The 17,776-nt window shown below is 40.5% G+C and overlaps 1 protein-coding gene across 1 annotated transcript in view; it reads left to right on the forward strand.

Annotated features, from left to right (window-relative positions):
* Nucleotides 1-16,561, forward strand: part of TPPP (tubulin polymerization promoting protein) — a 63,940-nt gene extending 47,379 nt beyond the window's left edge. Inside the window, exons 3-4 of the mRNA XM_074146602.1 lie at nt 3,446-3,599; nt 16,102-16,561. Coding sequence (XP_074002703.1) covers nt 3,446-3,599; nt 16,102-16,296 — 349 coding nt within the window. The 3' untranslated portion in view covers nt 16,297-16,561. The remainder of the gene's footprint in view (nt 1-3,445; nt 3,600-16,101) is intronic.
* The last annotated feature ends 1,215 nt before the right edge of the window (nt 16,562-17,776 follow it).

Consider the following 17,776-nt stretch of genomic DNA (forward strand, 5'->3'; position numbering starts at 1 on the left):
TTACTCCCAATCTTGTTTTTAGTGTCACTCCAATTAATGTTTTTTGCTGGTAAAGATTATCTGTCATGATGCACATTCCTTTTGCTTTTTGGTCCAATATTGCTCATATACGTATCCAGTTTGTGGTTACACCTTAAGTTGGAAGGGAAAAAAACCTCCTTTCCTTTCCATACAATAGTGTGACAGGGAAAAGACCAAATGTGAAAGGTAGGAATAGCTATGTCTTGACCACATCCTTTTCCTCTTGGCACCCTTATTTATGTATTTTTCCTTTTAACATAGAAAGAAACTGTAAAATTCTTGCTCTCCTGTTTGGTAAGTGAGGAACCAAAAATTTACACGTGTTAATAAAAATAAAAGAAGTCAACAGGAACTTCAGCAGTTTTTGCTGAAGGTGGTCATTCCCTTTTGCATCGTGATGATCCTGACTAATAATCCAAGACAAACTGTAGCAATCATGATTGGAGACTTCCAGGTGTAACCTACGTGCTACAGAAAATTGCATTTGAAAGGTCTGTATGTTAGACTTGGCTGTGAGTCTGTAATGAACCACGGGCCTTTCAGGAACAACAATTCAAGAAGGACAGGGAACTGCTGGAGAGGATACAGCAGAGGGCTATGAAGATGATGAGGGGCCTGGAGCATCTCTCTTATGAGGAAAGGCTGAGGGACTTGGGTCTCTTTAGTCTGGAGAAGAGAAGGGTGAGGGGGGATCTGATCAATGCCTATAAATACTTAAAGAGAGGGTGTCAAGAGGATGGGGCCAGTCTTTTTTCAGTGGTGCCCAGGGACAGGACAGGAGGGAACGGGCGCAAACTTGAACACAAGAAGTTCCACCTAAACATGAGGAGGAACTTCTTCACTTTGAGGGTGGCAGAGCCCTGGATCAGGCTGCCCAGAGAGGTGGTGGAGTCTCCGTCTCTGGAGACATTCAAAACACACCTGGACATGTTCCTGTGCAACCTGCTGTGGGTGGACCTGCTCTGGCAGGGGGTTGGACTAGATGATCTCCAGAGGTCCCTTCCAACCCCATACCATTCTGTGATTCTGTGGTGTTATGCTGAAGCTTTGGAGTGATTGCCAATGCCATCTTTTGCTACATGAGAGGCAAAACAAAAATGAACTCCTGACCTCTTGAGCTAGTTAAAAGTTCTGGGACGTGTTTTGTCAGAAGAGGGATGTTAATCCTTTTAATGAGTATCCTGGACAAATTCCAAGTAGGGAATTGCAGTTTATTCAATGTGTCTTTGTGATTAATGAAATACTGGATTATAGTCTTAATTTCCACTGTCATGATGTTCTTTTACTAGCTAATTCCATGAGGTACTCGAGCACATGCTTCACCTAAACCAGACTTAGTTGCAAACAGCAATGTCTGGTCAAAAAACAGGTAAAGTTTATTTCTGGCTAATATAGGGAGTGTGAAGGATGTAGGCATTTGCTACACGTTGGGCTGTGTTGGAAATAAAGGATACTAGTAGTGGATGGTATGTAAAGGGTTGCATTAGAGTTGAATTTTTATTGTGAATAACCAATTTCTCCTTGTTTTAAAAGCCTGGGATAAAATTTCATTTTGTGTTTAATTTAAGTAGGAGTCAATTCCTATATGTTGGTGTCTGAAAGTGAGAAATCTCACTTCTCCCTTTCATTTGTGGAGGCACCCTCCAACTGAGGGGGATTTGACCTCTGAAGGTGTCTGAGAGAAGATCAGAGACAAATCAATGATAGAGAGATAGATAACTGCTCTTCGCAGTGGCTCTTCATGACACTTGAATTAAAATTAGATTTCTGTGCATTGTTTTTCTAGCCTGAGATTTCTGTTGCCAATGCACACTATCTCTATCCTGTCATTTATTCCTGTATAAACAGCCATTGCTGTTGAGAGGACTGGTCTGGGTTATGTGATGGGGTTTTTCTTTGGGTTGTTTTTTTTTATTGTTTCTTTTTGGATTTGCTTGAAATGCTCTTTAAATTAGCATTGAAAGAAATGGCTTCAGCGGAAACACAACTCATGTAGGTTTGCCAGCAACGGGACTCTCAAATATTTCTTTGAATTTGAGGGTTTTTCATAATGTTGTAAGCAATTGAAAGCATCTTCTATTAAAGATGATACTATTTAAGGTTGCATCAGCGTAAGCAATATAATATCTTTTCGAAAATATTTCGATTTGATCTGTTAAATTTTATCTTAAAACATATAACTAAATTATAGCATGTAAATTCTTGGTCTAAAGATCAGGGAATCTGTAATTTAATAATACAGGAAGAGGTGTGGTTTTTTGTGTGAGATAATTCATAGCCAAGAAAAATTTTATTTGGTTTTTAATGGTGAGTAATCCCACTAATGCTTATACCTTAACTTTAAAATGAGGAACACTAAAAATAGTTTCGTATTAGGGAAAAGAAAAGAACAGTTTTTACTCCACTGCATTGTCTCCTGCCTAAACTGAGTATTTTAAAATGCTAGGAAACAGACTTGCATTAATCCCCTTTCGGTTAAACACAGCTCTGTAGTGAATGTTGTGCTTCTTTGTAAGTTTTATCAATTGAACTCTTTGGCCTGAAGGGTGTAAAAGATCTGCAGGAGTGACTGTATAAATAGATGTTTGTAAACCATGAATTTCCCGCTCGACTTGCCAGATTTTGCACTGTCCACTGCTATAGCAAAATCTTCTCTACTAAAAGTAAGCCTAAGCAAGTAATTTACTAGTGTGGAAATATGGACTTTCTATTAGTGAAAACAATGGCAAGTCTTCAGCTCTCAATTTCTGAGGGGGTTTATGAGTTTATCAGACTACTATATTGTGTTTTCCATGAACTTGTGAATGTTTTATGAAGAAGGAAAACAGGTATTGAATTTAAATTCATCACTTTAGAATTTGTCAATCTTAAATAGAGGAGGAATTTCAAGCTTTTAAATGCTTTTCAATAGTTTGCTTTACACAAAGTATCACTTTTAATTTACTTGTGAATACAATTTACTTACAATTTACTTTAATTTACTTGTGAATAGTGAACTATGAATAATATGTCATAGCTAGTTATTCAAAGAGGAATAAAAATTATTAAACAACAAAACTCACCTAAGATGCTTCACTTCTTGTCTTTTATGCATGCAGGCTTTACAAGTGATCGACCAAATGAGACTATATATGATTTGATGAGTTGCAGGCATTCTGACAGCAGGCCAGATCCCTCTATTTCCTCTTTATTTCTGAACATCCATCAAGGGAAGTTTCTGAAGTGCTATGCTAATGATGTACATAAAAAAAAAAAGCAAAATTCCTGGGTTATGTTTTATCTGTCACCATAGATGGGCTGCATGGCTCTTCCTGTTCTTGCAGTTTTTTGTTGTTCGTTGTGGTCAGCTGAAACCGTTCTGCTATTCTTGGAATCCTTGTTGTACTCTTTTAAAATTTCTTTCAATTTCTGTGTGTTTCCACAGGGGAAAGTCTTCAAGAACTATCACTTTTGAGCAGTTTAAAGAAGCTCTTCAAGAGCTCTCCAAGAAGCGATTTAAAGACAAGAGCGATGAGGAAGCAGTTCAAGAAATATATAAACTAATTGAAGGAAAAGCCCCGATTATATCTGGAGTAACGGTATGTTACTGATCTATTGGATGGATTGTCCTAGCTGTCCTTTCTTCTCCTGCAGTGTTGTTATATTCACAATCCATAAATCCTGGAGGCAGCAACTGAGCTGAGCTGAGGGGGAGCAAAGACTGTCCACCAGCACTGTGGCCACAGTTGACTACTGTGTGTTCTCGCGTGGCACTGCCATTGCTTCTGCTAGGAATTGTAGTACCACCTAGGAGCACGGTCAGGGACATGCAAGAGGAGCTCCTGTGTGTGGTTAGAACCTAGAAGCATTCGTGAAGAGTGGTGTATCCAAATCAAAAAGCATAGAAGGGAATTAAATTTAGAACCTCATCAAACAGTTCTTGGGTGCTGTGTGAAATACCAAAAGAGACTAAAGCAAAGACATCTTAAAACACGTTTAATACACTATGTGAATCCCAGAACACTGGAAATCTGGGAATAATTATCATGTGGTCTGGCCTTTGTTTTTCGTTTGTTCCAAGTCCAACTATAATGTTCTTTTTTCTTTTTTCTCTCTTTTTCTTTTTTCTCTCTTTTTCTTTTTTCTCTCTTTTTCTTTTTTCTCTCTTTTTCTTTTTTCTCTCTTTTTCTTTTTTCTCTCTTTTTCTTTTTTCTCTCTTTTTCTTTTTTCTCTCTTTTTCTTTTTTCTCTCTTTTTCTTTTTTCTCTCTTTTTCTTTTTTCTCTCTTTTTCTTTTTTCTCTCTTTTTCTTTTTTCTCTCTTTTTCTTTTTTCTCTCTTTCTCTTTTTTCTCTCTCTCTTTCTCATATTGGCATTAAGCTTTATATATGAAAAGGTGGTTATAAAGCCTAGTGTTACGTAAGTTTGGTTTTCCTTTTAAGTGTTCAAGTTAGGCAAGCTTTTACCCTGTATTATCCGAGGTACTGGAGTGTTTACCATCAACTTGAGTAGCAAAATTTAGTCAGTCTAGTTCATCTGCTTAAAATCGGTGATCCTCCTGAATTTTGGCTGTAGAGCTGTGACTGAAAATCTAATTGTAAATAATCTTTCTGGAAGATGGTTCTGCAGAAATGAACAGTGGAAATGTCAAGTGGAGAGATCTCTTTTGAGTTGTACAATTTGTCAGATTTTTACAAGGTTTTATTAGTCTCGTACTCTCATTTGAAACAAGTGGTAGTTTTGATACAGACTTAAAATAATGAACTTTTCTTTTGTCCTTCACTCGTTTTAGTGAGTTTGAATAACTTGTTCATCTGTCCATGGATTCTCCCTGGGAATTATGCACATTCTTCTGGGCCTCACTCCTGATTCCATTTTCAGTGTTTCAGCAGTCAGATATTGAAACCATCAGTGGCTGCTAATAAGGGAACGGCCTCTTTCTGCATGGATGACAAGGTGAAGAGAGAGCTTTGCAGATGTAGGGTAGTTATCACGGAGGTGCTGCTGCAGAGGTATATGGCTGTGCCAGCAGAAAGGGGACAGGAATGGAGCGGGAATGTGAGCCAGCAGCGTGAGGCTTGCCTGTCCTGCTATTCTGTCTGCAGTCCCGGGGAGAGCTAGAGAAGAAGTGAAGAAGTGATGGGAGAGTGGGGATATCACAATATTTCTGTTCCTTGCTGGCAAAGTAAGGAGCAGGAAACCGAGCTTAAAGGGGGGGAGGGATATTACAGGCTGGGAGTATGGGGGGAAAAATACCCCAAATTTTATGTTTATTATATCATGCTAATTTAGTTCCTAGTTGGTAAAAACGACCCAAACACTTGGATATTAAAGGTATTAAAATAAATAAGTACATGGCCACTCTCCCCCCCCAGCAACCTGGGAACACGGATATGAAATCTATGTGCAAGCATTCTAATGCTTTTTTTACTTTGGAAAGTCTATGTCCTGAAAATTTTAAGTTAGACTGCTTTTTATATGGTTAGAGTTGTATGAAGCTTTCCTTAAACTGTTGTAGGATAACTCGGTCATGCCATATAGTGTGTGCCCTCCTCCATATAGCTTTGCTGTAGGTCATGTAGATTTGGTTCAGGTTTCAGACAGAAAACTCTAGTGTGACTAATGACACGTTAATCTAGACATATTAGGGAAGGAGTTGAAGGTATGATTAAGTGAGGCATGTGGATAAATATACTTCAGGAGGAGATTTTTGTGTCTTCTTGTCTTTTGTGCTCTCTATTTGGGGGTGGAGAGCAGGGCAAATATGTCTGTACTGAATGGAAACCCTGGGGAAACCATTGCTTCAGCAAGATGACAGGGAAGTTTACTTTCACATCAGACAATGAGGATTTTAGTGTATGTTGTGATAGAAGATACATTTTTTTTCTTTTTCTGTTTATTTTTTCTTCTCCTTCAGAATGTTGTAGAATTACAAAAATCCCTGCTTGTGGTTGAGAAGGCTCAGCAGCCAGACATTGAAAGTGAGTGAAATCTTGGGCTGCTTTCTAAACTGCAAGGGAAGGTGTGTGGTTGGCTTGGTCACAGAGGAAGAAAGCCCAACAGGCAAGTGATAGGGGTTCATTAGGCCATAGCTTTATTAGCTCACTTGGTAGTGATCTGGCAATAGAATATACCATGCAGGTCATATATCTTTGGCGGTTTACAATCAGACACAGAAGTGCAGTCTAGGGCCTTTTAGTTGCCCTCACTCCTACACAAAGGCTACAAGAACAAGACTGAGGTTCTTTCTTTTCTTGCGCCAAAAGCTGGGTGCTGTAACTTATGTTGAAGGCATTTTTGCACCTCCTGTGGAACAGATACTTGCTTTGGTCATTGCTGGCTCTCAAAAGGCAACCAGTTCAACCTCAGAGTATATTCAAGGGGGGGTCCCTGACCTCCCCCCAGTAGAATAATTTCAACTGGAAGGGACCTGGGATGATCTCATTCAACCTTCTGCTGACAGGAGGGTAAACTTCAAAGCTAGATCAGGTTGTTCAGGGCCCATCCAGTCAAATCTGCTGTGGGGGTGGTGCGGGTGGCAGTACAGCTGCAACAGCACTTTAACAACTAGGTGATGGGTGCTCAGGGTGATGGTGATGTGGGCAGGATCGTATTCTCACAAAAAAAGAGACATGTTAGGGAAAGAACAAGGAAGCCAGAGTGCAGCCCACAGAGCGCAGCAAATGAGATACAGCAGTTGTTGCACCAGGAGTGCAAAGAGGCTCAGAAATTCCACTCAAGACTATCTGGGTCTCCCTCAAGACTGTACAATTGAGATCTCAACGTACTGGAAGACATATTGTCCAGCACATGGACATCTATTAAGGTGTAGTAGCAGTCCACAGGATTACCATTAACACATCAGAGTCCTTAGCTCCAGAGGGAGGAGCCCTCTATCCAGGTCCTGTGCTGCAGAGTGCTCCTGCCTCTCCCTGGAGGTCCAGGCAGCGGTGGCCTCTCCTGTGGGACGTGTGCTGTGGTCAAGGCTCTGAGATTCCAGATTAAGGGGGAAGGTGAAGAGGAGACTGACGTGATATTTGTGGAAAACGAAAGGTTCACAAGGTGAGGAAGGAGAACAAGTGGACAGAGACTATGAAGATGGAGAAGGCTGGAAGCTTCTGTGACTTCTGGCAACAAGAAGTCACAAATCTGTTCCACCTGCAGATTTCCAATTTCAGAATAGGTATAGTACTCTGGGTGCTGGTGAGGCCCATCAGAGTCAGCTAAGCCTGAACTTTGTGTCCACACAAAAGAGAAAAAATCAGTGATAGGGCACCCAACACTACCTGATGCTATGGGGACAGGCAGGTTCTTTTAAGGATCCTTGGTAGAATGAGAACTGGCCACAGGTTTGTAGTTATAATTAGAGCTTTATTATTCCAGAAAGATTTTAGTCATCAGCGTAGCTTATTGTTACACAGAATTTCTATCAATTAGGATAGCTTTCCTATTACCTAAAATTGCAGTTATCTATGCTTTTCAGTCACCTGGAGTCTCTGCAGATCAGGTCAAATTCTTAATAATCAGTGTGCAATAAAATAATCATAATCTGGACTCTGACTTTACATGAGTCATTCACTGAATCCTCAGAAGAATAATAACAATGGAGGAGGTGTCACGGTACTCTAGCCCATGGTGTGGGTGCTCCTTCTTTCCTCTTCTGTAGTGGTGAAAGTGTCCCCTGTGACACACCAGGAAGCAGGAAAGCCTTAGAAGTCTGAGTGCTGTTGGATCAGATTAAAAATCCTTTTGCCTAAACTGATGTATTTATACCTCTGAATTTGGGGGTTTGGCCTATAAAATTTCCATAGGTTAGTGGATTCGGAAGAGGCTGCCAGACAATCAGTATGCAAGAATTCTAGCTGCAGGAGACAGCAAGCTGCAGGTGATAATGGCTGCATAATGGTCTTTATCTCTTCCTGTCCATTGTGTCCTGCTTACATATTGTCCTTGCTTTGACCTAAGCATACATCAGGATTTAGTTAGGATGAGCTGTGTGTTAGCCAAAATACGAGCAACAATTGAGTGAACAGTCACAAGAGGCATCCCTGACCACCAGGAGATCACAGCTTTTGCCATCCAGAATATCTCATATACTATTATGCTTCCTTATTCCATAATGGGTGTCACCATACCCTGGCAATGGTGCTGTACCAGGTGTCAGGAGCAGTGGGTATATGACTGAAATCCAAATTGTTCTTTGAAGCTTGATGTCCATTCCTGACTTTCTGCAGTTTTTTAATCCATAAGCATGTATTCACACGAATTTTTAAAAAAACCACCAAAACCATTTTGATATGGAGTCCTGGTATAATCCCTCCAAAAGCAAAAACTTTCCCTTTGAGAACTTTTTTCCCATTTCATAGTCAGTTTTAGGTTCTCATTCTTTACAAAGGGTCTGGACATTTCCAGGAAATAAATAATTTTGAAAACCTTGATAAAGTTGCTCATGTTGGTGCTGATTCTGAAGGCTTTCTGAACATCTTAATTACATAAACAAATCTCCATGGCAACCCTTACTAGGAAGAAAAGCCATTAGATATTGAAGTTTTATGGTTGAAGGAGCAAATACAGAAAGCCACTCAGTTTCAGTGAGGGAATTGGGAAGGATGATTACAGTTGACAGAGTTGGAGTGTAGCCAGGAAGACCATGGCTGAAATGTGTTCCGTTCTGGTAAGGAGTAATATTAGCACCTTACCTACTGCCCATCTCCAGCATTTTTGGCAGTGCAGGCTTTTCTACAGGACAGCAGTCCTGTTACTGGGTGGCTGCTTATTTTGAAGAGCGGCGTTGTACCCTGAGTAGCCAGCACCAGTTTTTGCAGCTCTCCCCGTCAGAGGGTTAGTGTCAGCTGGGTGGTGCTGCTCCTCCATTGTGCCGGGTGGATGCTCCAGCATTCCTGGCATTAGCTTGGTGTTCTCAACTGAGTGCTTTGTAAAAAGGATGGTGATGAGTGCTGGCAGAAAATGAAGAGCACAACCTTAGCAGCACTGAATTGTCTTCCTTCTTCTTTGCCTCAACTTTGTTCTGGAAGGAAGGGTCCTGAAAGTGGGGAGAATCTTTTAGTCTTACACTGTAACTCTGTTTTCAAGTTGTGGCACAAGCTTCATAGGATGCTTCTAAGCCTTTGATACCAAAATTGAGATAGAGGTCCTGTTGATTCCATAAAATTCATGCTGACTTAACTGCGTTGATGCAGTTTCTCTGCTGCAAACAAGCCAAGCCAGTGCAATAGCACAGCTTTCAGGAGATGTGTTTTTCTTCAGCAAACTGCTATATTCTTCTGCAGTAGTGGTGACAAGAATGTATGTTCTGGATTTCTGTGTGCTCATTTCCTTCTTACTGTAGTTCCTTTCTCTTTCATAAGGATTGATAGTACATTTCTGAAACTTACTCTAGTTCTCAAAACTGATGAAATTAAATGTTCTGATTGTTCTTTAAAACTGCTCTTTGGTTCATCTGTTATCTTGAGATAGAAGTAAAATCTGCCCGAGCTTGCAGAGGTATTTTTCCTAAGAAAGGAGGAGGGAGGCACGTGGCACTGTTGTTAAGGGTGTCAGGGTTTAAGAAGACTCCACAGCTTTCACTTCCTGTCTTTGGTATGAGGGCTGCTTCAGACAGATAGAAGTTGGAACGTGGGTAATTTGTAATTTGGACCAGATGTTGGATTTCTTTTTTGTTGTGTTTTGTTTTTTACCCTAGGTGTGGTCAAACACTGGAACAAGTTGCCCAAAGACGTTGTGGAGCCTCTGTCTTTGGCGGTCTTCAGGCCTTGACTGGAGGAGTTTCTGTTCAAGTGCATTTGGGCCTTGCTGTGAGCAGGGGCTTATGCTAGATAAGGACTCATATGCAAAGGTTCCGTCCAACCTAAGTTGTTCTATGACTTTATGATTTTAAGTTTGGGTAGTCTTCAGAGATAGAGAATCCCCAGTCTCTCTAGGTAAGCCATTTCCGTGCTTGACCAGCCACTATGGTGAAGAATTTTTTTCCATGTATCTAGTTCAAATTTCCCATCTTCCAAATCGTCTTTTTTTTTTTTTCTTTTTTTTTTTTTTTTTTCCCCTATGTGCTTCTGAATTGGCTCTGTTTCTAGAGGACAGGAATGTGATTTGCTTCCCCACTTTTTATTCTCTTTTGAATCTGAATAATCACCCTTCTGTCGTCATCTCCTTGTATGCCACACGCTCCAAGCTCCTTGCTGTCTTAGCAGCGCTCGTCCATAAACACTGACAAAAAGCAGGAAAAATACTGAATTACTAACAAAAAAATGAATGATCCCTTTAAATTAGCAAATCTACTGTTCTAAAGAAAATTTATTTTTATTTCCTATAACTGCTTCTGAGACTGGCCTGTTCTGATCTTCTCAGCGAGGCTTTGGTGTGAGAGGAGTTTCAGTGGAAAGAGGTGGGAGGCATATATACCTTTCCTGACTCATCTGAGATGTTTCCATCAACTTGGAGGGCATGTGACCACATCTTTGGTTGGAAACTGACAGTGAAGGAGCAACAGCCGTTCTGAAAAGATTTTTTTTAAGATTAGGGGGAGCACAACGCTCCAGCAAAATATCAGTAAAAATACAAGCTTGGTAAATGAACAGGTCTTTTGTCAGCGATCTCTTCTTTTGATAGAGGCAAAGACATTGAAATTATAGCTGCTGGCTTGTGTTAATGGAAATAACTGAGTGAAGAGAAGAATGGTCAGTCTTGGAGAGCAGAAATTTTGATATTTTTGGAAAGTACCTTTGGTTGATTCATTTGGTGTTCCAAAATGAGTTTAAACATTGATCATATTTGATTCTGTTGTGCTAAGTAAAACTTTTCTCTTAAAGAGAAAGTTTTTTAAAAAAAATAAAAAATGTTATGTGTATCTTCTGTGATACGCAAATTATTTGGTTAACTGTATATGCAAATAAGAGAAGGAAAATGGAGGGTTCTGTGGGCTCATGGAAAGGAAAGGAGGAGGTTGACCCCAAGTAGTTTATTGCCTTTAGAAAAATGGAGCCAGACAGATTATATAACTTACTGTAGATAGTAACAGTCCAAGCAGAATTGCTATCTGACAAGGCAGAATCATTTGTCTGTGATTCATTGGGAAAAAGAAGGGAGAGTGTTGACTTGCTAAGATGGAAGTTGTCCTCATCCAGCCCTTCGTGCTGTTCACTATATTTCTTCGTACATTTTTTCTCACTGATGAGCCCCCTTTTTTTTTTGCCTCCCACTGCCCTTGTGCAATTAGTAATGACGAGCTAGGTTGTGCAGAAGAATGAGTTCCCAACTACCCTTTTAATTATTTTTTTTCCCTTTGCTCAATTGCCAGTTTAGTCTCCATAGTTGGTTTTGTTGTTCATAAACAGAAACAGCATTTTGATAAAAACAAGTTGGGTGCACATTTGGTTCATAAAGGCAGTTCACTAAAAATAATTTGTCAGCTCATAGAGGAATCTTTATGAATAAACTTGTCACCTTAGGACAAGGGATGTCCTTGGACATCACTTAACACTTAGGACAGTGTTTCATCACTGAAGATGGTGGAACAGCTAATCCTAGGAACCATTTCCAGACAAATGAAAGTTATCAATAGCAGTCAGCATGGATTCATCAAGGGGAAGTCACACTTGACCAATTTGATAAACTTATACGATGAAATGACTGGCCTGGTAGATGAGGGAAGAGCACTGGATAGTGTCTACCTGGTCTTCAGTGAGGCCTTTGACATGGTCTCATAAGAGTCTCATAGCCCCTCAAGTTGTTGCTGTAGGGGCTGGATGAGCAGACAGTGGTGTGGAGTTTCAGTTGTGGTGATTCGTGGTGCAAAGCCTAGTTGGAGGCCAGTAACCAGCAGTGTACCTCGAAAGGGGAATGCTTGGTTGGAGACCAGTAACTAGTGGTGTACCTTAGAGGGGGCATACTCGGTCCAATCCTCCTTAACATCTTCATTAGTGATCTGCAGAAAACTGCAGAGCGGGCAGAGTGTCCTCTAAGCAAGTTTGCTCATGACACAAAGTTGGGAGGAATCGCTGATACGTCATCCAGATGCTGCCATCCAGAGGGACCTCGATAGACTGGAGAAATGGGCTGACAGGAACCTCAGGAAGTTCAGCAAGAAGCGCAAAGTCCTGCACCCAGCGAGGAACAACCCCATGCACCAGTAGCTGCTGGGGACCACCTAGCTGGAAAGCAGTTTGGCAGAAAAGGACCTGGGGATCCTGGTGGACACCAAGTTGAACATGAGCATGCAACATGCTCTTACCGCATGGAAGGCTACTGGTATCCTGGGCTGCATTAGGCAAGGTACTGCCAAGCGGACCGAGGGAGGTGCTCCTTCCCCTCTACTCAGCACTGGTGAGGTCCCATCTGGAGTGCTGCACTCAGCTCTGGGCTGCCCGGTAGAAGACTGATATGGAGCTACTGGAGAGAGTCCAGCGAAGAGCCATGAAGATAGTTAAGGGACTAGAGCATCTCTCCTGTGAGGAAAGGCTGAGAGAGCTGGGACTGTTTAGCCTGGAGAAGAGAAGGCTCAAGCGGGAATCTTATCCATGTATATAAATACCTGAAGGGAGGGTGCAAAGAAGATGGAGCCAGGCTCTTTTCAGTGGTGCCCAGTGACAGGACAAAAGGTAGTGGGCACAAAATGAAACATGAGAGGTTCCCTCTGAACATGAGGAAACACTTTTCACTTTGAGGGTGACCAAGCACTGTCACAGGTTGCCCAGGCAGGTTGTTGTGTCTCCATCCTTGGAGATATCAAAAGCCATCTGGACATGAACCTGGGCAACTGGCTGTAGATGGAAGGGGTGGGGGTTTGGAGCAGTTGAACTCCAGAGGTCTCTTCCAACCTCAGCCCTTCTGTGATATATAGTACCACTAGCTGCTTCTGTTGAGGAGTCCAAGATAGACGTGAAGTCCTTGTGTATTCTACTCTGTACATACAAAGGCTTTTTTAAAAGAAGGCGTCTTAGCAGGATGCTTAGATTGCACCTGGCCCTGCTGTGTAATGTTTGTGCAATCTTACAGAGGAAGTAGTATTTTCGTTTTAATGGATATGCATTTGTCATAGGAAACATAAAAGGAGAAGTGGGGTGTTCTGCATAACTGAACATTATCAGGCATCTCATTCTCTCTGATCTTTTATGTGGATGGATCAGTTCAGGGAGTGAGGGCATAATGTACAAGGAATTAAAATTGCCTGAATTTTGTACTGTTGAGCCTTCAGTTTCATAGAAACTTTGCCAGCAGGAAACCAACGTCTTTCAACTGTAATGTTCTGTCACATGTCGGAAGGGGTGCACCAGTGACTTCACATGCAACTTAGGATAAGGCTGCAGTTCTTAACTCAGTTAAAAACAGTTTGGAGAAAGAATGTTTGCCTTGCAGCTACTGCTTTTACGTTCATTTCACATGTTGTGACTCCTGTGATACAGGAAGCCTTCTGATCCATCCTGGGCTGAAAGAACACAGGATGTGGGATCACTGTGGTTCTTGCTCTGGATTTGTGATGTTCGTTGTGCTGGGGCTTTAGGTTTTGCTTAACTGTTTTTTCAGGACAATAAGACTGTATTTTTTTTTAATCTCTGGTGTTAATTTCCCTTTACTTAGAATGCTGGTGTTTCTTTCTCCCTGCACATACACATATCAACTTTCAATTAATAGATATGAAAGCCAAAGGTCTGAGCCACTGTCCCAAGTCATTTGCTAAATAAATTTGGGTTGTTTTTTTTTTTAAGAAATGTCAAAAGGGTGCTGAAACATAGGGCTATTGTTTTGGATTTCAACCACTTGCTATATTGCCATTGCACTTGGAACACACTTGGCTCTAGCAGGTGAAGAATGAGTTATAAAAGTCCTAGCACAAGTCTTCACCAGAGGACGTAACAGTGTTATGAAAGAGACACCAGGAGGAAGAAGTGGATGTGAAATCTGTAGACAGATGACTGGTAAACTCCAAATGGAGAAGTATCGAGGGAAATGAGTTAGGTGAGACACATGTACTGCCCACTACTCTAGATGCTTCATGGTTCAAAACGGTGGTTGGTGGAAGACTTTGTTCAGTCAAGCACTCTGGCGCTGCACCATATAAATGCTTATTCCTACTGGTTTGTGCCAGAATTTTTATTCAAGGTACAAGCCCCTGTGTTTCCCTTCACTTACCAAACAAAACGGTGATTCACAAGGAAGACTTAAAATAGCAGAGAATTCCCTAGTGCCTGTGCCCAGGATGAAGCTAACAGGTTGTACACACTGTTTTCCCTGAGTTGTCAGAGTAATTTCCAGTGGCCAGACAAGCCTTTGGTTCTGTTATGTGACTCAGTAAATCGAACAGGTTGTACACAAATACCCTGAGAAACCGAAAGAACAAATTCTCAGCTGGGCACCAGGCCAGGAGTTTTTCTTTGCTGCTTTTGTTGTCTCAGCTTATACATTTCTTTTGCATCTTCATTTTATCTAGCAGGGCTGCTAATACAATTACTGATCACAGGGTGTGATATTTTTTTTAATTAGCTCTACTGTGAATGCAGGTTTTGTGGTTATAAGGTGCTAGCAGGCCAATGTGGACAAGAAAACTGTATATATTAAGAAGGAATACTTCTAAGCATTGTCGTCTTTTGTTTTTCCATATAGAAAAATAAGCACTTCTGCAAATAGTAGTCTGAGACTGCAAGGCAAAAGTCCCTAAACATCATTCAGCAATGCTGTTTTGAGAAATGAATGCTCCAGTTGTCATTTTCTTTCAGATAGTGACAGAACTCACACCTCCACACCATCTTTCCCCTCAGGACCTTACTTGAAAGTAACGCTGCTGAGCAGTGCAGTAGTGTATGTGTCACACGTTGGGTACGTTTGGAGGGAGAAAGGCAGAAGTTTATAACCTGAGATTCTCATTAAGTAGTTAAGTATGTGGACAAAGTCCCTCAAAACAGCTTTTATTTAAAGGGTGGCTAGGGAGGATATATAAGGAGGATGTGTGGCTCCCATGGTGTACAAGTTATAGCATTCATTCCCAGTCTAACTGAATCCAGATATCCTGTTCCTATTGGTACAGATTCGAGCATCTCTTCCAAGTCTCTGATCTTTTAATGTTCACCATTAAAAGATATTCAGCATATGTCATCCTATGGAAAAGCCCGTTTGTTAGGTCTCATTAATGAGCATTTATTTGGGCTGAGGATGGGTAGAGGGGGATTGAGGTTTTTGATGAAAGGTAAGTTTCCCAGAACATTTACTTCACTGCAGTGAAGCCCATGTCACACTTGTCTCTAAAATGCACCCTACCAGGGTTGCGCACGTAAGAAGGATACCCAAATTTTATCAGTCTTTGTTTCATCTTAGCTCCATTTCCACTACTCTGCAAAAATCTTTTGTGTTTTCCCTTCGCCTTTAATGCCATTTCTCTTCTGATTTTAAAATGTAAGGTTAAGGATCAAAGAAACTGCTCCCAGTCCAAGCACACAGGTTAGCATGCTCCTATCTTCTTCTGTGAAATCTCTTTTTCTTTCTGTTTGTGTAGTCAAATTTTCTTTGTCTCATTAACAGCAAAACTTTGTTTTTTAAGCAGCCTGATATGACTCAGTGGAAGCAGAGGAAAGTCTCAGTCCCATTTCATAGACTGCTAACTTGCCACATTGAAAATAACTTTCAGTCCTTCTAGTTTGTTACTTCTGTCATGAATCCTAGAGTTTAGAATAAATTTGTCTCTTGAAGCAACGAATTCTAGCTGTATTGGTTTGCTTTTTCTGTATTGGTGGAGCCAGGATTTTATGCCTGGATTTTGATGTAATGGATTTTGAACATGGCTGTTCCCTATGACTTGTTCGTGTCTTTGATGCTTAGAACTTGATTATTATTCAGAAGTATCTCATATTGAAAGACTGTTCCAAAAGTTTTTGACATAACTTGCACTATTTTCTCCTTGGCTATTATTATTGTCAATGTATGTAATGGCAAGAAACAAACTTTTTTTTGTGTCATTTTGCTGGAAGTGAGTAGATATTTACATAGTCTCCATCATTAGTAAAGATTGAAATGTCGCTATCATGTACAAATATTTGTATTAAGAATAATTTATTTCTGATGTGGTTTTTTGTTTGTTTTTCTTTCTTCCAATAGAAAGCCATTTCATCTCCAACTGTATCACGCCTTACAGATACATCAAAATTCACGGGTTCTCACAAAGAGAGGTTTGATCCCAGTGGGAAAGGAAAAGGCAAAGCTGGCCGAGAAGATCTGGTGGATGCTTCAGGATATGTATCTGGCTATAAGCATGCAGGCACATACGATCATAAAGTACAAGGAAGCAAGTAAGGCTGAGGGTTTACTACACAGAGGGAGAAAGAGAGGGGGAAAGAGAATATATTTTGTCAGAATGATGTAGATGAATCCCACATGTTTTGGTCATTGTGAATGCTAAGACTATGTTGTCAAGAAGTTGTTTTCAGGAACTGGAACTGATTTCAACATCTGCTGAGCTACCTGCAGCACAACACCACTTCATTACATTCCTCATGCGTATATTGGCAAAAATAAATATATCGGTACAAAAAATATATCATTTTGTTGAGCTTTCGACAAAAAAAAAAAAAAAAAAACCAAAACAAAACCAACAAAGTCAAGAGCAGTTATACTACACTTTGTCAATTCAAGCAAAAGATCTCAAACATTCCTAAATGTCCAGTTGCCCTGAGGATGTCGAAGAGAACCTCTTTAAAAGAGGGTCTTTCATAGCAGTCTTTCTGAAGAATATCCCATTACTTATGCAGTCTGATTGGACTACTATTTTGGGGCTTTTTAAAAATGTCTTATACAGGATCTGGCACTTTCCTTAAAACATTCAACAATATACTATTGGGGAGTAAGTGGTTGTAATATACAAGGTGCTAGCCTGTAAATGTCATACACCACTCATGAAAAACTAAAAAAAAAAAAAAAGGCTATTTCTAGGACAATGTAGGTTCTAAAGTATTTTACGTCAACAGAAAGAGGTGGAAAATACCAGCCCTTACTTTCCTCCTGTCTATACTTTGTGCTTGTTACTGTGTGTACTGCAGCATGGTTCTGACTGGCTGGATTTGGATGGAGGTATTGTACTAACCTGAGAGGTGAGGAACAAAACATTACTAAGTAAGTCTATTAAAGCTTTTTGCAGTCTGTTTTCAAGTTTGCACTGCCTCACGTTTGAAATGAAGGGGGCATTAAGCTAATAATGGTTTAAAATATTACGACTAAACACTGCCAATCAGAGTGCTATTAAGTGAACGTTATTATGCGCATACATTGGCACGTATTCCCTTTAGGCTATAAAATATGTAAGGAAATTTTACGGCCCCTTGAAATAACGACATCTACAATTAATATCCATGTAATTGGTTGCAATTTGCCTACAAAAATAGACTGTTATAACCAGGCTACATTTTATGTTAAATATGTTTGAAGCCAGGGGATTTGATTCTCTGTTCACTTTTGCTGCCCAACTTGGGAGTGATAGTAGTGATGGGAATGGCTTTCCACTCCTCTAGAAGGAGAAACAATTCCACAGGCTTAAGCTACAGGCAGCCGACTGTGACCTGCCTGGGGCCCAGAATGCCAAAACAGCTTAATAGGAATAAAAGTAATTAATTTTTTATATTGGGTAGAAAGCAGAGAAAAGGCTGGTCCCATTTTCCACAAGAGCTGATCAAGTTACCTAATGTATTACTCTGCTTCTCTAAAATTTTGAAAGATTTTCAGGATTCAAAACCAGCCCCTAGCAGTTCTGCTTTGCTTTCTTTCAAAAAGAGCTCGTGCA

Source organism: Numenius arquata, chromosome 4, assembly GCF_964106895.1.
Source record: "Numenius arquata chromosome 4, bNumArq3.hap1.1, whole genome shotgun sequence".
Taxonomy (NCBI): domain Eukaryota; kingdom Metazoa; phylum Chordata; class Aves; order Charadriiformes; family Scolopacidae; genus Numenius; species Numenius arquata.